We start from the raw sequence: 20,240 nt of genomic DNA, 5'->3' as shown, positions 1-20,240 counted from the left end.
AATGTAAATGAACTCACTGAATCCATGACATAGATCGAAAGTGATCTCAAGGCAAAAGGTACAGTAAATGACGTGGTTCCCTCTTGAGGATCTATCCCAGGATGTAGTTACGCAAGCACGTACGCATGCACACTAAGGTAACCTGTGGCAACAACTGATGTGGAGTGGAGTGGCTCCGTCAGAAGCCTGTGATGCAGAGCCTGCTCTGATTGATAGCACTTGTGTGCACCACTGTACATGTATGAGCACATGAAACTGTGTGAGTGTGTTTATACAGTATATGGCTTTAGTCCTGCAGTAGGAAAGAAAGGGGCTATTATCTTCCAACACTTTCTCATCACGTTATGCTCTACTTCCCTGAAATATACTGTATACAGATCTTTTATCCCTGACCTCGATTCTTTGACAACGGAGCCTGTTAGGGAGGCACAGGAGAGAGTTTGGGTAATGGAAAAAAAGGTTATGTGATTGACAGAAGCTTTGCTTTTGAATATGGTAAACTCTTGGTATATGCCAAAAGAAAAAGGAGAAAGAGAAACATGCGTCAGAATTGTAGGCACATACACACAACACTGAACACTATAAGTATGTCAAGGAGTAAGATCTCAGACCAGCTTCATCCATTAGGCCTGCACATAGTATCGTAACATTAGTGTGTTACGTTTGCACACCAGTGTGAACAAAAGTGTGTCCATGCATATGAACCACATCCACCACCTCTGAAGCAAGTCAGACTCTTCACTGAGTTTGACTGAGGTTGTATGCTAGCTGTCAGAAGCTACAGTTCCCTGTCTCTCTATTGTTACCCCTTGTGATTTCATTATGAAACACTCATGAAGGAAATAGTGGATTAAGTTTCTGTCGATTAGTTTTCAACTTTGGTGGTAGGAACCTCCCTATATCTATGTATTGTAAAATCATTTATATCTCACAAAGCATCTCTGTATGTACTAAGTTTTACTCTGCAAAATATAGCGGGAGACCCCCTTACATACCTTAGATATTAGATAACTCTAAAAAGTGATATACCACCTCTGGGTGAAAATTGAAGAAGAGATACTTAATCTATTTTGCCAAACGTCAAAGCTCCTGGTCTAAAATTAACTTGGGAAGAGTTATTGGGGAGTATTTTGAAGTAAACATGTGTAACAAATTCTGTATGGAGCTGGCTCACGCTGAGAAGTCCAGCTGCAACTCATTAACTACTGAACATACTATTTTACGTTAGCTTCAGCAATTGAAAACAGAATAATTATATATACTCACTCTTTAATTTGGAGCGTACTTTGTTGGCCAACTTCTTGATGTCTGCCATGAGATCCTCCAGCTCCGCCTTGGTTTCTGGGGAAAGAGGACAGAACAGAGAGAGGAGAGATTTGTGGATTTAACTAACTCACACAAACCAGCCATTTTCACAGAGGCAGAATCAATACTGCCACAAGAAATAACTCTAAATGTCACTCTGAACAGAGACTAACAGCAAAACAACAGCTTCAGTATATCTCTGCATGTCTTGTACTCCTTTGTGCTTTTTATTTAGAATACCAGCATCCTTCACTTCCATAGTCCCCTGTCCTCTTTCCATCTAGGCCCACACCCTGGAGACATAATACAACTCATGTGGGTTGATGGGTACATGTGGGTGCTGACAAGTAAGATTTGCTATTTTAGTAAGTAGAGGAATTACTTAAATCACGACGGACTGCAGCACCACCTCGGCAACAACAGGATTCAGGCATTGTTACAGCAGGAGACAAAGTTGTGCAGATTTCAATGATTACCATTCTCCTTGAACAAGACACACAGTATTGAAAGTTTTCTAAATGGAAACTGTTCTTTTCCAGGGGGTTCAAATGCTAACAACTAAATGTATCATAATGTGCTGCTTCCAGCTTCTGACATTTGCTGTTTTTCTCTATTAGCTGTGTTGCATGATTTATAACGTTTGAGTTTCAATGTTGTGCTTCTTAAGCATTACTAGTGTGGCCAGAATATGTCAAAAAACGATTTCATAATAAGTAAAAACCTCAAATATAAACGCAGAGGCACGTCGCAGCAGCAGCTCTATTTGGGGCTTCTCTTTTTTTGGTCAGTGATTGTTTATCACAAACAACGTATCTTCCACGTTTGTGCACATAGACGGTTCTTCTCATCAGTGCGAGCTTCAAAAGGCAGCAGCTCTGAAAGATAGGGTGACTGTCACTTCACGCTGCCATGTTGCTTATGACGAATTGAAGTTTCCTTTTAATCTTTTCTCCCTTCTGTCGCTTATTACAGCTACAGCCAAACCAACAGTTTCATAATCATATTTCACAGACACTTCAGATTGTTACACATGGGGGATTTCACCGAAAACACATTTTTATCAGATTTTTTAGGTCATGCTAATTTTCAGTAAACCCATTTTATTAAATGAGGCTGGTCTTAAAGATTGTCTTTTGTAATTGCATAGAAAATTAGATCAGAGGATAAGAGATAATCTTTTGTTTAGGTTTAGTAGGTCACTTTCATCCCTCTCATCCCTTTAGCCACCTCTATTAAGCATTCATACAGAGTGTGTCAACATTTGTTAAAGTTAAAAGCCAATAAAAGAGCATTAAAGAACAACCTTTCTTATAAAGACATATTTACATTAATTTAAAACATTGGTAAAGTAAGTTGTTACCCATCTAGTTTTTACTAGAGTCTGGAAATAGAGAAGAACAAGAGAATATAGCTTTAACACACTCCCTCTCTCTCCCCCCCTTTTACCCTGGAGCACTGATAGCCATTTTAGTACATTAACAGTGAGAAAGTAATTTAAAATCTTAATGCCATAAAAAAAACAAATCTCCATATGTTAAATAACCCCAGGAAGACAGAAGTCATAAAATATGGTCTACTCAATCTAACTATTAAATCAAACCAAAACTGCCTGAAGTACTTTTTATAATGAGTTTGTTTTTGTGTGCTACCGTCTTCTTTAAAGCTGCATCAATCATAAAGATTAACAATAGACTGGAAGTAGCCCTAAACTGGAACAGAACGCAAACATCTGCATCTCATAACAGACAAAACCTCAATGGATTATTTTATACATTGCGTAAGAAAAACTTAAATTGCTACTAGATGTTTAATGTTTATGAAATATTTGCAAACACTTTGTAATAAATAAGAACTATATCCTTAAGCATGTTTTGTCCTTTACAGCTGCACTAAATGAGACGGAATGCTCTTCATGGTATTTAAAAAAAAATGACAGACAATTAGTGGAGGATCCACTAATATAATAAGGCATCATTTTATGCACATTTAATAGTGTATGTCTGATGAATCCTAATCAGCAGCTTACACCAAACGCTCACTGGGATAAATCATGTGAAATGATAACATACAAATATAACAGCTCAGTGGAGGTAGAGCACCTATTACAAAATGTTTGGCAAAGTATTACAAAGGTTTATTTTGCTGTCAAACAAACTGCAACCATATCAGCTAACATCAGCCTGTGGTACATCCAGCTCAGAGGAACAAAGTGGTAGACGTGTGTTTACTGATAACTTCCAACGTGTCATGCCCGGCTGAATAAAGGTTAATGTAAGATAGCTGGAGCATAGGCAGGCATTTATGTTTCTCTTTTTTTTTTTCAGTCAAGAGATGATAGGAAAGGAGGTGACAGAAAGGAGAGAAATGTTCAAAAGAGGTTCCTGACTCATGTGATGTAATACACATGTCTGTGAATGTAATGCACGAACAAGGGTCAAGAAAAAAAGACTTAGAAACATATCTTAACATTTACTAAGAAGTGGACGTAGCAATCTCGCTTTACCAATTGGTTTGTGGACTACGGTTTGAGAGCCTCCAGCTAAACTACAATATGCTTAGCATATATTTTAATACATTCCCCAATGTCAGGGTCATAGACTGAGCTGAAGAGCTGGGCTGAGGTCCTGAGGGCAAAATAAGCTGTGGTGTGTGTGTGTGTGTGTGTGTGTGTGTGTGTGTGTGTGTGTGTGTGTGTGTGTGTGTGTGTGTGTGTTTTGCTTTACAGATCAAAAATGATCTGTCTAGGAATGCAAACTGATATCTTTCATTTGGATTTTTTTTTAAATTCATATCCTATTTTAGATGTTCATCTTTGCTTGCACTTCAGATACACCTTTAAGGTGGAAGTGTCGCCCTCTTTTCTGTGTAACCATAGCAACCTCTGGTAACTTGCTCCATGAGGTCAGCAGCACCAGCATCTCAGAGATAATGACATAAACACTGAGCGCCGTTTGGGGCCATGTGTGAAGCTATGGTTTATTTGTGTTAAGGAGTTAGATTAGATTTCACCATGGTGGTTACCAAACAGACGAGGCCAACCAGCGCGATCAAGTGTCAATTCAGCCTCATTATTGTCCGTTGAAAAAGAGGAAGAGAGCTGATTAATAAGTCGAGGGAGAAGTGAGAGGAAACCATATTAGAGGGCATAACTGAGGAGTCAATTGAGCTGTGGCTTCACACTCCATCCCTCTCCCAGACGCTCTCAAATGAAATCTTCAGGTCACGCTTGTTGCCATCATTAAGACTGTGTTGCTATGGCGATGTGTGCAGTCGGTCCTCTCACTAGCATCAGATTGTTTCAAAGTGGCAAAGGGAAAGATTTGCTATAAGCAGGAAGAAACGCAGGAAATGCAAAAGCTAGAAGAAGGGTAAAATAAATGGTGTTCCAGAAAAGAAGACAAATTGCTTGTCTGTTTATGGAAATGATCCAGCCTTTAAAAGAATAAAATAACCATCTTGTGACACTTTTAAAAGGTTTGTGCGGTCTGTGAGAACCAATTTGCTCGGGGGTAAAAATCGCTGATAGCTGTTGTTTGTTTTAGGATATTATTTCTTTTACAATATGAAAATATATGAAACGCCAGACTTATCCTTGAAATGCAACAAAGGTCCCCAAAAGGACTTAAAACTAGTAATAATGACTAACTAAGTAATATTAGTAACTGATAGTTGGATGATTACACTGCAGGCGTCTTCAATCATCCCGGGAGTTGGCACTAAACTGGAAACAATTTCAATTTGCTTTTTTGCCCATACAAAATCAGACCAAATTACAACAATTCAGAGAACCAAAGCAGACCAAACAGAGACAAGCTAATTCCAACCAAGGACACTGAAGTCACAAAACTGACCGATAGGAGATGGTTGACATTTGATTGAAAAGGCTGAGCTAACAAAGAATTGCAGCAGTAACAAGACAGGAGACCCAATCCCTTTAGTACAAGCACATGAGCATTACATCTTTGTGAAATCAACCCACAGCAAAGTGTTATAATTGCTGCACTTAACACTAATGAATGAGCCACTCACTGAAAAGCATGAATGAATTTTAATGTTCAATGTTATTTCTTCGAACAGTGCCAGGCTAAGCCAAGTTAGTTGGCTGCTGGGTTTATATCTGAAGTACAGACACAAGAGGGGCAAGAAAATGAATAAGCATACATGATTTCAAACTGTTCCTTTAACCTGCACCTTATACTGCATATCAGTCCCAATATCACAGCTAGCGTGGTGGACACCAACATATATACTGGTATTTGTTTGCCGACATCTGATTTCACGCCAACATGTCTACTTATCAAGATGGTACCTACATCAGACCGCAGTATATTTCTGAAATTATAAAGATGAACATCCTGGTAGTTCTTGCCAACTCCTTTACCATGAACCCGACACCAGCCTTGGTTCTACAGTAGCAGCTATTGTCCTGTACCTTAAAAGCTACCTCCTGTATCAGAACACCATCTGGGTTTCCTCTTGCCTGTCTCAATCATCAGATCAGCCTGTCTATTATTATATTGACACAATGTGTGTGTGTGTGTGTGTGTGTGTGTGTGTGTGTGTGTGTGTGTGTGTGTGTGTGTGTGTGTGTGTGTGTGTGTGTGTGTGTGTGTGTGTGTGTGTGTGTGTGTAATGTCAGTGTACCTTGAAACTGACGAGACACCAGGCCACTTCAGTTTCCTCCACTCTATCTCAGGGTGAGTTGCTGCCACTCTAAACGCTAACTTGCAGTCATTTATCTTTTTCTTCATCTCGCTACCTCTCTTTTCCTCCCTCTGCTCTCTCTGTAAATATATTACCAGTGTTTGCACCGCTTATTGATCGTCTAGAGTCCAGTTGTCTGATGTTTCGGAGAGACAAAATGTGAGCTCATCCCTCAAACATTACGGATATTTGCCTTGCTGCAGGAATACAGGATGAACTCAGGTAATGACAAACTGACAGCAGAGATAAAATGTAAATGCCATACAAAACACTACACTAACCTACAATGATCGTTTAGACTTCAGATTTTACTCATGTTCTATGAAGAATAGTGAATAAATATACACATGAGCAAAAAAGGACAAATAAATATTCAGTAGTCACTTCAAAGTTGCCATTATTATTCCAACCAACTTGATTATGTTTTGATGTTTTTAGTGTTGTAAATTGTTGTAATTTACCAGTGCTTTGTATAGTCATATGATTTTGTTCAAACACATGATTTCCCTTATAGTGGTAAACAAGGAGAAATTAATATTTAATTAAGTCCGACACCTTGATCCACTGTCAGACATAAAGTAAAAGGTGTTGGGAAGCTGTCATGCAAATGTGTTAACCTTTTATTCATCAAGAACCAACTTAGAAATTCAATAGACCAATATATTTTGTTGTCATAGTGTCTGCAACTGATATATTTATTTGGGCACGACTCAAGAACAGATGAGGGTGTTGTACATGTTTAAGTCTTTGTCTAACAGTCTGGTCCGTCTCTTTCTCCTGCAACATCTTCAGAGACACGTTAACAGGTTAACTGTGAGTGTTATCGTCACTCTGAAACCTCCCCTGCCTCCTAACACTTGACATTTCCATCCAGATCAGAGCATTACCACCGCATGACCTCATTGCCCTCTGGCTCAGGCGTCAAGAGGACAGGAACACATTTATCTTTTTAGATTTGACCTCCGTTATATATGCTTAATTGTGTGTGTGTGTGTGTGTGTGTGTGTGTGTGTGTGTGTGTGTGTGTGTGTGTGTGTGCCCTTGCCCTTGACATCATATTAACCTCCCTTTAAGAGGGATACTATTATTCCACAGTATAAATGAGTGTCTTCAATTGCTATAACAGCGCACCATTTCAGAAATTAAGAGAGAGAGATGTAAGCAATAATAGAGAAAGCAATAAAGGAGAGAAACAAAGAAAAAATATTCTTTAAGAAGAACTAAGGGAATTCAGAGAGCTTTAAAACACTTTCAAATGTTGGGTGAGGGTGGAGGAGCTCTGGCAAACAGCGCTGCGAGGGTGGGAGCACACTCAGCCAAAATCTGATACTAGAAATAGTAACACACACAGGCTGCAATTAAAACAAGCTTCTCCAGAGCTGCAAGTTGAGGACTTTTAAGAGTCAGAGTAAGGATGCTCTTTAGAAACTGGAAGCAGGAGATGTCAGAGGGCACAAACACTAAGTGGTTGGAAAAACAGACTGATAAATGTTGTTATAAATAAACTCTCAGTGTTAAGGAGCAGATTCTCTTCATTTAATTTAACAAAAATATTAGGTACATTTTGCAAGATTGAATTAGATCAGCAACAATTCAAACTGAGTATTTGTACTTTATAATCAAACATGTATTAGGTAAACAACTGGAATTGCAGTTGACTCTGGTCCAGAGTGAAAATGCTGATGTGAAAATGGAATATTATACAAACAAAAGAAAATGAACATTACATTTTTCTTCTTTGTTTGCGACAAGCCACAGTGAGCTGCTCAGTTTACATTGTAGACTTATTTTCTAGCCGGCAGCAGTTGGAGACGATCCAACACTCAGCAGTGCTAAGAGAAAACACACATTTAAATTCCCTCTGGTTTTCAGTTCGTTTTGCATTGATTTTTACCTTTCTTTATAGGTAACATAGACAGCAGTGCCAAGTATTGCTCCAAGCTGCTCGTCTCAAATTGTTTAAAAAGTACAAAACAGGAAGAGTATTAAGTGCAGCCGGATCAATGTTTCATGATCACTTCTCAGGTTTCCTCCAGGAGTCCAAAGACATACATGTTACGCTGGTGGTAGAACAGAGAATTGCCCCTTAGTGTGATTGTATTGTCATGTTTATGTGTGAGATTTAATTTACATGGACGGATTATCTTGTTTTTGTTATTAATTAACTGGAATTTAGTTGGGAAAATGTGTTAATTGTTTTGTGCTTTTGTTTGCTAATTATTCCCAGTAGTTTTTAAAATAACATCATAAACTCAGTGTAAGATGATCAAACACTTCTAAATTCCCTTTTGCCTTTCACAAACGATACAACATTATTTATAACAATAGCCCAGATTCTCTGGCTTTGAATATTATTACTACTTAACAATGTACACTTGGACATGGACTATGGACTATGGTGGTATGTCCCTGTTCACACACGACTGCCTGGCCACACACAGCTCCAACACCATCGTGAAGTTTGCTGACGACACGACCGTCATCGGCCAGATCACCGACGGCGACATCTTGGTGCCAGGATAACAACCTCCATCTCAACGTCAGCAAAACCAAGGAGCTGATTGTGGATTACAGGAAGCAGCAGGGACAGGGACACGCCCCCAACGCCATCAATGGGACTACGGTGGAGAGAGTCAGCAGCTTCAGGTTCCTCGGTGTCCACATCACTGAGGACCTGACATGGACTCACCACACCACCACCATCACCAAGAAAGCTCGACAGCGGCTCTTCTTCCTCCGCAGGCTGAGGAGGTTCAACATGGACTCCAGGATACTCNCTCTTCTCATATTCCCTCCTGGAAATACTCAGCAATAAGAATAGTAATATTAAAAGTTAATTTTAGCAATGATGATTTGTCACTTTCCTTCCTCTGATGACTCATTCTTTATGGTCATGAGTGTGTTTTCTATTTCTTTTTCGATCAGGTATAAATGATTTGTGCCCCTGTGGCCATCTCCGCTCTGCTCTCCTCTCTCCATTCAGTCTTTGTTCTTATCACAGTTATCTGCCCAGGGAGTTCTCCTTCGGTCAGGCACAGCCAGCACTATGTGATAATATCCACTAGAGGAGGCGTGTGGAGCATTGGGATAGTCGCACAAACTTCCGGATCAGTGAGAGCTAGGTCCTGAGTGCTGGCAGTCAGCAGTCTCGTTGTTTTCCTGGGTTAGGGACACTTCAGCTCGGTTGGGGATTGCCCACAGTATGAATGCTATGGTAAGGGGCTTTGGATAAAAGCGTTAACCAGGTGAGTGTAAATGTGAAAGTCGGGTGGGTCTTCAGCAAAGCTTACAGGCCCTCGAGATCATTAAAGGACATCTGCCTGTTCCCTCCGGGGAACTCCGGTACCAGGGAAGCCATGATTTCGACAACTGTCGGGGAGCCATGGGTCACGCCGCGAACGGTATGACGCTGATGTGGCGATTGTGTCAGTCTTAAGGCTAAGATTATTTCAGTGCATGATGTCTCCTCTGGGAATCACTTTGGAGTAGGTGTCAGTCTTTCGGGGAAGAAGGTTCCCAGCTTTGGAATCGTATCAGGGGTTCCTCAGCGAGATGTGGAGGGCTTTCGGACCATCCGGTTACGGGTTAAGATGCCCTCCAGATAAGACTCTCTCTCTTCGAAGTGTGGCAGAGTATGCCATCGAATTCCACACAAGTGCGAAAGGAGAAGTGGACTTGAATGAAGAAACCCTTTTAGGCTAGTTTCAACAAAGACTTAAATGCTTTTTACTAAGGATGAACTGGCTGTCTCAAACCTGACCTTATCATCGTGATGATCCGGTTTTCTCAGCCATTCATGCGGGAAACTCGATCTCGAGGAGTAATGAGAGACAGCGCAGCCATCCAATCGCTTCCTGTGGTGTCTAGCACCAAGGAGGTTAGCAGAGATCCCTTTCATTCCTGTTCCATGCCTCCATGGGCGATCAAACTCGTGTTATCCAGGCACATTTTTGTATGCTTCAGTTGGATTTGTATTGTGTTTTTGGGGATTTTGGGGGCAAGCTCGACCCTTGACAGCTCTCAGCTTCGTCCTTCCTGATGTCTTGTTTGGATACCTGACAGAGGTCTTTTGCTGAGGTTTAAAACTACATTACAGACTGTTTGTTTCTGACTGCCTATGAATCTCTTCTGTAAAAAAACATACCATAACTTAATTTCTTACAAGGTAAATATAATATTGGCAGTTCATGATTCATACTTTTGACAGGTTTTATTTATGAAAACAGGCAGACAAGGCATAAATGTAAATTTGTTGTTTTCTGTTTGATTTTAATTTGTTCATGATTTACATAAATACACAAATAACACTATCGGAAAGAAAGTCAGCAGTTTTGGTGGTTTTTTTATTGTTTGAGACCTGACATGGACTTCTGTCACACGTAACACCATCACCAAGAAAGCTCGACAGCGGCTCTTCTTCCTCCGCAGGCTGAGGAGGTTCAACATGGACTCCAGGATACTCTGCAACTTCTACAGGTGCACCATAGAGAGTATCCTGACTGGCTGCATCACGGCCTGGTACGGCAGCTGTACCGCCCTCAATCGTAAGGCTTTACAGAGGGTGGTGAAAACTGCACAGAACATCACCAGGACGGAGCTGCCATCCATGGAGGACCTTTACTCCCAGCGCCTCAGGAAGAAATCCCTCCGGATTATCAAAGACCCCCATCACCCCAGCCACAAACTGTTCTGTCTGCTGCCGTCTGGCAGGCGTTACCGCAGCATCCGGACTAAAACCACCAGACTCAGGGACAGTTTCATCCCACAGGCAATAACACTGTTAAACACCTGAACTTCTGAAACAACATCCATAACATTCATCTGGCTGCTACTTAGAAATGATGTATCTAATATATCATATTCCAATCACTTGTAGACTCCTATTGCACTATTTCACAATTGTACTATTTATTTCTGGATTTACTTGCTCTATTTTTTCTGTTTTTCTTTTTTATTGTGTTGCACCTGTGGAGACTGTGGCCTAAGATTTTCATCGACATAACTACTCTGTATTTATGTACGTATGACAAATAAAAGCCTTGAACCTTGAACTGTCTCATGGAGCAAAGACAGTTCTTATGGGTGAGTATTTTTATTCTAGTGACATACACCAAACCCACATGGGCTTACAAGACAACCTACATTAAATTCAGAGGAAAGACAAAACAGAAGGACACACACACACACACACACACACACACACACACACACACACACACACACACACACACACACACACACACACACACACACACACACACACACACACAAAAACCTTGTATAGAAGTATTAATGGCAGATATTGGCAGATAAAATACCAACAAAGGCTGGACAGTAGAATGCAACCTAATCCTATCATTAAGGTGAAGAGAGAAGGGAAAAGACAGCTAGAGGCGATTAGCCGTACCCAGCCATCAAACATCTAAACGTCTCATTTAATTTTATATATATTGCTCACAGTCTCAAAGGAAAAGCAGAGCGTAAAGGTCACTGATGCTCCAGCAGGAGAAGCAATCATCACTGACTTTTGGCCTTTCATTGTGAAATCTATCAAGAACAGGCTCATCCATCAAAATAACGAGCGGCACAAAGCTAATAAACAATGCTAGAAAACGAAACAAATACTGCAATTATTGAATGGCCCATGTGAATTCAATCATGCTTCTAAAAATAAATTGCAATTGTCTCTTCCCTTCCTGCATTAGAGGAATTTGCTCATGAGGAAACACAGGTTCAATACCCATTATGACCTGATGGCTATTACCTAATCCATCATCATTACTGAACGTACTACTGTTCAGAGATGCAGCGCACAGCCCACACAAACACACAACATCTTTAACACCCACTAAGTAAAAACAAGCACTCCCACGCAGAAACAAATACACACACTGTATAGTGTGTGTGTGTGTGTGTGTGTGTGTGTGTGTGTGTGTGTGTGTGTGTGTGTGTGTGTGTGTGTGTGTGTGTGTGTGTGTGTTTACTGGAGATGACCGGGGAATGTCTTTGGGAGTAAGAGGAGGTTGTGCTGGTGGTCGGGTTGTAAAGATGGCCAGGTGAGTGGTGGCTGGAGAGATGTGATGTGATTATGAAACCGTGACAGAAACACAACGTTAACCGCAGTACAATTTTACGCTGGGTTGTAACGCACTTAAAGTCTCAGCGCTTATTTCAGATAAAGACTGAGAAGAGAAGGATTAAGATTTGAAACCGTGAGAAAAATACTTGAAGAGGAAAAGCGGAAGACACTCAAGTTCTGTCTGGTAAGAGAAACAGAACAGACTCCTCTCACCACAGGGAGAAACATGAAATAATACCAGACTTTATATTGCAAAACAATCGACTGAAAAAGCAATAAAACAACAGAATTGATATAAAAATGATGAAAGACCACTGGTCTTTGATATGCGTAACATTTTCAATACAAAAATGAATCAGTGCACATCTAAAAGCAAATTAGACTTCACATTAAAATGTCATTGTGCAATTAGTTTTGGTGACACACTGACGCACGGAAATGTCACTGTTACGACAGCAGTCACAGGGACAGACACTTTACACACAAATCTACAAACGACAGCACTGCAAAGCTCTGATTGCCTGCAAAGAAAACCTGATTTCTAGGAACTCTATTTATTTAAATACCTTTTTTCCAACGTCTACCATTTTTTGGAAGAAACTGGCGCATTGCTGCTATTCTCCTATACTGTACCAAATCAAAGATGTAGGCATGCACTTATTGGTTTGATTTGGCCCACAGAGCAAGTCAGTGATGCATTTGTGTAATCAGTGAAATATCTTGACAGCTATTGGACAGTTTTCAATGAAATGTGTTACAGGTATTCATGATGCCCAGGAAATCTATCACGATGAATTGGTGATTCTCTGATTGACTTGCCTTACAACATAAACCATGCTTTATTTGTGGATATTGTCCATAAAAGCATTGACAGTGAGCTAATATCAGATACATATACTATGCATAAAATGTCATGCTTTAAAAAATTGTTTCTTTCTTACAATTTATAAATAAAAACCTCATTGCTTGATTAAAATTATTATTATGTTTCCAAACAAAAAATGAAGCAAATTGGTATATAAATTAGATGTATAAGAGGAAGAGCTGAACACACATACTGCACAAGCACACATACACAACATCAAATGCTGCTCATGAGATAGGGTCCTTGATGAAGGTATTCAGATAACTCCCCTTCAGTGATCACAAAGCAACCGGCAGACAGCGAAAAACACACTGACCTCGGTGTAATGAACGACCATGACAAATAAAATTTGCTTTGCGCATTTCTCAGGCAAAGGCACACATACCCCGAGCATCGATTTCAGCCACAAAGGAAGAAACCTGTGGAATAATCTGTATCTTGAATGCAGCACCTTGCCGCTCCCCTCTGTGTGTCATCTGCACACAACGACTAGTTAAAGAGCTCATTTTATGCCCGCTGCTGCAAGCAGATCGATGCTTTTTCTGGCTTGTGCAAGTAGGGAATCAAGGAGAGGAAAAGGGAATGGGCGATGTTACTAGTGTGACCAACAACCTCCTTGTGAAACCAGCGGTCCAGATCAATGCTCTGACATATATGAGAGGAGAAGGTGTGAGAGAACTGAGATGGGAGAGCAGAAAGACAGTGAAAGAAGGATTGTAGCATCCAGCAGGTACTTCACAAAAGTAAAGAGAACATTGGTTAAAGAGGGCAAAGAGAAGTAAAATAAACTGAGATGGTGTTCATGGCAGGCTAAGAGGTAAAGACAGGACTTAGAAGCAATGAAGAGGAACAGAAAAGTGGAGATGGACAAGGGTGTAAGAGATTTCACAGTGAGAGCCTAACATGCTCAAAAGGACAGAGAGCACTGATTAGTGGGAAACGATGGCTCTCAACAGTCAACAGGCAGGCCTTTTGCTTCTCTGACCAATTGATTTTCGTTTTCATTATTTTTTTAAGAATGTAGAAATGTTTCCTTCTTTTAAATAAATGAATGTTAGCTGTTTACAATTTGTTTTTGAAGGATAACTGTGACACTATGGTGAAATGGAGCTGTAGAAGGATACGCATTGCTATGCCTCTATTCTGATTGACAGGTTGCTGTTGAAAAGTCAAGGCCACGCCCTAATTCTTACCCTGCTGTATTAACTGTCAATTAGACAATACAATTAAAATAACATCAAGCTGTATTGAAAAATACTTGAAAATGTTTACTGTTAAATTAATACATTGAGAGTCAGCGTAATTTGTTTTATAGACTTCTATCCAACTGAGAATTGGATTTCTTTTTGTAACCAGTTGAGGAGCCAGTTTACAGTATTTTGCATCCCTATAGTTGTGAAGGTCTCCGTGTGTTGAACTTGAGTGAATTATGCTTGAGGTAATAAAACAAGAGTAAACTATATAACAAATTGAAAAAACAGCCTTACTCTCATCTGGGTTGGGTGAAGCGAGGATGGCGCTGTGATTCCTCTTCACCTCCTCAACTTTCTCTGCCAGAGACTCAATAAAACCCCGGATCTCCTCCACCTGTCGAGAAAGGGAGAGAGAGAGAGGCACTTTAGATCTCTTCAGTGCTGAGGCAGGAAGTAGCAGTGATTAGTGTGAGTGATGTTGATAGAAACCGAACAGAAAATGTCATTATCGTATTAGAGGCAGAATGAAAGCAAAGGGAAGCAGGCTAAAGTGGAGGAACACACAGATATTCAAAGTTTTTCATATTTACTGCCTGCATCCGGTCTCATTCATCATCATTTTGTGACCTTTACAAATAGTGGAGCAATCTCTGTTTTTGTCGTGTGTTGACAAAACTACAGGCTGATTTCAAACACATTCTCCACACTCCCTGGAAGGTTTTCTATGAGATTTTGAAATCTGGCTGCAGAGATCTGCTCCAACTCAGCCACGAGAGCATTAGTGAGGTTGTCCGCTGATGTTGAGCGGTAATGTCTAGCTCATAGTCAAGTTCTCCTTCAAGCTGTCCAACATGTTTTCACAAGGATATAACAACATTTTAAGAATTATTATGTAATTTAGAAGTGAGAAATGCCTTAATCGCAACCAAGGAGTTTAGCTCGAAAATAAAGAAATATCATAATTCCACTTAAAACATTTGGGAGCAAATCCAGAATTCATTAGTTAACATTGAAAACATAAACCATTTATAATATGAAAACAGTTATCCTGTCCTGATTTTGTATGTATATTCTTTTGCTTTTTTTAAAATTTTACTTGAAATGTGAACACTGTTTAAATTATTCGTCCTTATAAAAAACTAAAATCTGGATCGCTATCACGCTTTTTCTCCGGCTAGGTGCATACCTATTTAAAAAATCTCAGGCATATTCTACTACAAAATAACAACAACCGAGGAACCAACTAACCAATGACATGAAAACAAAATATCTTCAACAATAAAAATAGCATTTTTATTTGTTCCATTCATGGTATGCACAACTTACTGTACAATAATTGTTTACAAAACATGTCTTTATTAAGACACCATTGACCGAAAAGGAGCAGGGAGAAGAAAATAATATTGTGTTATCTGCCCCTTTCTAAACAAAATGGAAATAGATGGTCTGTCCTTCATATTTTCTCATTCACAAAGTATCATAGGATAATAAGAGAAAAAAAATACTTAGTTCCCACTTGACAGTTAAAGGAAAGAAACAAATAAAAAACACCAAAAAATCACATGTACAAAGAAAAAGTGCAACACCCTCATCTGGGTCCTAGAATTTAAATGAGTAGTTTGCCATTAGACATGTGAATGATCTTCCCTGTGTCAAGTTCGTATTTAGTGACAGACCTCAGACTGATATCTATATTCTAATCTAATTCCTAGGCAGGAGAGTGAACACATCTCTTCAAATTTTGAATAATTGATTCAAGCACATGTTGAAATATTTTAAGAATAGCTGACACTGGAAGTGCATGACATGTCCTCTGCACTTCACCCCATCATCTGCCACCAAGATATAGTTTGACATTCCTCCCTGCTGCCTCGTCCCCAGCTGTGCTGCCTCTGGCTCAGGTAACAGCTGGACGAGCAGCAGGGCACATCTGTCAGTGACTTCATCAATATCTGCTTTCATCACAGTCTGTCATCAACCGATCATTTTCTCCTCCTCTCCACCTGCTCCACCACACACCAGTTCTCCCTTCGTTCTCCTCCGTTTTTATTGGACTTTTCCATTTGCAGCCCAGCTCTCCCCTAACACTCCTCACAGCTCTGCACTCAATCCATATCTTCTGGAGCTCTCAGCCTGGGTCATTATTCTCCCATTAGCTAGTTAATTAGCTGTTGATTGGATTGGGTATATTTTTTAATAACAACATAATTGGCTCTGGAATACCAGTGGGGAGAGACCAGAAGGCACACTGAGGTAAGTAGGCCTACAGGTAGTTAAAATGAAATACATGTAGGACGGACAGGCAGGGAGGGAGGTAAAGTTAAAAAGTAAGATTGAGACATGAACACAGGCTGGAGAGAAAGTGAAGGAGACGGAAAGTGAGAGGAAGAGGAAGCCACTTAAAGCTGTCTCAGTTTAGGGACCATGTTAGTGAGTCACGGTGTGTCTCTCAGACCTCATAAGATATCAGGCACATTTTATTAGTGAGGGAGAAAAACCAATTTCAGACATGCAGAAATAAATAAGCAGACACACATACACACACTTGTCCATTTCATAACTTCCTTTATGAGCCTGACATGCTTGTATCCACCAAGAGATTTGTTGGTATCTTCTACAAATTGAACCGTTAACCATCCAAAATCAACGGCTGAAAATTGCTTGTTTCATACTTTGTCATCTAATGTTATCAAAGTTAGTCTAATTATCTTTTGCTTGGTATAATAATAAGAAGGCTTAAGGCCACAGTGGATATTTCTTGCTTTTGCTCACTTCATTCTTGCATCATATAGGGATTGTTTTTTGGGCCATAAAATGAGCCCTGCTACACCACGTTACAAGAGTACTGACATGTCAAAGCATGAAAAATAGGAAAAGTAGGGCTGAGAATAATTGAATAATTGAATCACAATGTATTACAATCTTGAATGGTCCATTTTGCTTTACCAAAACATTTGAATGGTATAAACAAATCTGCTAAATATCATATTCAGACTGAGCAGTTTTCAAAACGGTGTTTTCATTTAACAACACAATAATCATTCATTTACTAAAGCATACTCATTGTTGCAGCTTAACTCATGAGGCATACAATAAGAGACTCAGCTAAGCATCACTATTGCAGACACATGCATGCACACACTGTCAAAGCTGTGAAGTCAACATATAATAGAGATCTGTTCTTACACATACACACTGAACGCCAGAAAGTGTGGCTACACACAGCATATGTCAGATGTCGCACCTGTAGAAGGTAAAGACGTTATTGCTGTTTAGTGATTCAACCACTCTTATTTATTTTTTAATTGAACCACAGACGAGTTTGCCTTTGTACAGGGCTTTTCTAGATGATGAGATTTGAGGAATAAACGTAATTGGTTATGTTTATTATGAAGAGATATGTCCACCATGTGAAACCGAAAAGCTCTTCCACATGTTTAAATTATGTTGAGAGTAAATGTATAATGTCATTTTTTGTCAAGCATAAAAAGAAAAAACCAATACATCTAAACTAGAATGTAATTCCCAGCCAACTGCTAGTCATTCTGCTTTGGTGGGTTTATGAGTTTTAAGAGGAAATGTAGAATCAACATTAATGCTTAAGAGATGGTGTGTTGTACTTAACTGCTGCGAGACACAAAGGCAACAAACACGCATTGATAGCTGTTTCTGTTGTAAAACTTGAGGGGCCATTCACATACATTTTCAGGTAAAAAATGTAAATTATTATTCTGAAACCAGATTTTTGTAGCTCAAATGCCATATTTCACAATGTTAATGCACTGTAAGTCACACATAATGTATGTACTGCATTGACAGTAAATAGAAGAATATTGCAAGATTTTATGGAAAACATGTTTATTCTCTCACTTTCAAATGACAATATAATGGCATGGGGCAACAATTATGAAAAGCAGCCTTATCCTTTGATGCAATCCAAACAATGAAATCCACAACAACAGTCACACACTTAATGCACAGTGTAATACATGATACTTAAATACACAGCCTCATTCATGCCTGCACAAACAAATGCCACAAACACATTATGAAAGCAATACCCCCACTTAGTGTCATGTTTATGCTGTGAGTGAAGGGTTGAAGGCAGCAGCAATCTCTACACTACTAAAAGCTTAATTTACGTACCCCGTCAGAGTGAGAACTGATTACTGCTCCTCTCCCTCTGCCCCCTTCCCCATCTATATCTCCATCTGTCTCATATACCTGTCCCTCCTCTGTGGTTTAGCTGTCTTACTTCGCCTAATCCTCTTATTTCAAAATCATCCCTTCTGCTTTTTGCTCGGTCTCAAACTGTTCTGTCTCCATTTTCACTCATCCTCCAGTTTCTCACTGGAGGCAGATGTAATGGACTGAAATTCCAGAAAGATAAAAGAGGGCTATCTTCCAGTATCTAGAATTGGCAAAACAGAAATGAGAGGAGACAAATGACAGCAGACTGCAGTGTTCTCTCAGAGATAAAACATCAGATAATGAGAGTGTTTTAGGAGTCATTTAAAAAGGTATAATACCCCTGTAATGATTGTCAAATCTCAGACTAAAGAGATTTAGTTCTGGGTATAGAAGAAACAAACTTGCTTCTGTCACTTTTACAAAATGTGAAGATGCTTAGTATTTGGATATGTGTTGCTAGAATATGTGTTGCAGGGAAAAGACACATATTCCTTATTTTCAAAGTGAGGTCTTAGCATTCATTTTTAAAAGTCAGGCAAGTCAAATGTGGGCCTTGAACTAGTCATCTCTTCTTTTTATTTATTCATAAACAGAATATTAATGTGCAGCTGGAGAATTTCCCATTTGCTGATATAACGTCTTTTTTGCAGAGGATGTTTTCATTTTGCTCTCTTCGATGTTGACCTCTGATTTACAATGTAAATGGTGGATTTATTCACCTTTAAATGTGTACATCCAAAGCTTGGGGATGGATGTGGGGGGAGAGCAGGCTGTAGAGAAAGGGACGGGCCAGGTTGTTAAGACCTTTGTGGGTGCGTAGTATTTTAATAATAATAATAAATGGAATTTATAAAGCGCCTTTCACAGGACCCAAGGTCGCTGTACATGCTGGACAGACAAAACAAAACAGACAATGAGGAGCGAACAAAACAAGAAATATTTTGAAGTCAAACCTGATGGTGGAAGTGAGCAGGCAGGCAGTGGAGTTCTGGACTCATTGAAATGTATTTCTGATTTCATTCGGACAGCCAAAGAGGAAGCTATTGCATTAGTCAAGTCTGTAAGGGATGGAGTAATGGGTAAGGAGGTATGGAGATGGGCAATGTTCACAAGGTGGAGCATTTTAGGTTAAGTAGTTGCCAAAAGGTAAGAAGGGTTGGGTCGAGGATGATTCTGAGGCTGCAGACGCGTGTAGGGGGTCTCATTTGAGCAGTCGAAGTGAGAAAAAGTATGCCAATGATTATTATTTGTTTGCAGTTGAGTTGAAGGAAGTTTGAAGGTGTACTAAATGGTTCAAATGTCTTCTTTACCTGCCAGAACTACCATGTGGCTTCACCTTGCAGGAGTTGTACCCTGTGATATGTACAGTGTGTCCGTCATATGCCTGTTTATGAGTTACACTATGTGACAGCTGCTTCTCGCTGTTGCTGCTGTTAGTCTGAACGTCGAGATTATTGAGATACAGAGTTTTTGATGCACCTGCGGCTCGCACCCACATGATTCTCCTGGTGATGTGTTTATTGTTTCGTATTGCTTTGAAAACTCACATATCAAAGAGCTGATTGTCAAACCTCTTTCATGACTCACAAATGCTGATAAATGGCGTTAAAGCTCACTCTATACCTACCGTTGTTGCAGCATTTGCAATGGTGATTTAAATACTTCAAAGTTAAAACCCCATGTGCATACATTGACAAACAAAGACATTTTAACTAACCAGAAGCAAAGCCTCGTAAAATATAACAAATACGGCAGAGACAGCAAATAAATAAATAAAAAATGACTATAAAAATGGATTATGATGTCTCCTTTTCAAGGCAAATTATTCTGCTTTTCAAAGGCACTCACTTCGGGAGATTTACATTACATATAGGCGCTCTAAAAATGGAGCCCCCCCCCCCCC

At 39.7% G+C, this 20,240-nt stretch overlaps 1 protein-coding gene across 1 annotated transcript in view; it reads right to left on the bottom strand.

The window, feature by feature from the left end:
- The window catches only part of LOC104959779 (syntaxin-1A), a 47,077-nt gene that overhangs the window by 14,652 nt on the left and 12,185 nt on the right, over positions 1-20,240 (bottom strand). Inside the window, exons 3-4 of the mRNA XM_010787675.1 lie at positions 14,441-14,540; positions 1,267-1,341 (exon numbers count right to left, since the gene is read on the bottom strand). Coding sequence (XP_010785977.1) covers positions 1,267-1,341; positions 14,441-14,540 — 175 coding nt within the window. The remainder of the gene's footprint in view (positions 1-1,266; positions 1,342-14,440; positions 14,541-20,240) is intronic.

Source organism: Notothenia coriiceps, unplaced genomic scaffold (genome assembly GCF_000735185.1).
Source record: "Notothenia coriiceps isolate Sejong01 unplaced genomic scaffold, NC01 NC01_scaffold00031048, whole genome shotgun sequence".
Lineage (NCBI taxonomy): Eukaryota > Metazoa > Chordata > Actinopteri > Perciformes > Nototheniidae > Notothenia > Notothenia coriiceps.
Note: the sequence above shows the minus strand (reverse complement) of the source record. Positions and strands in the feature narration are given on the sequence as shown.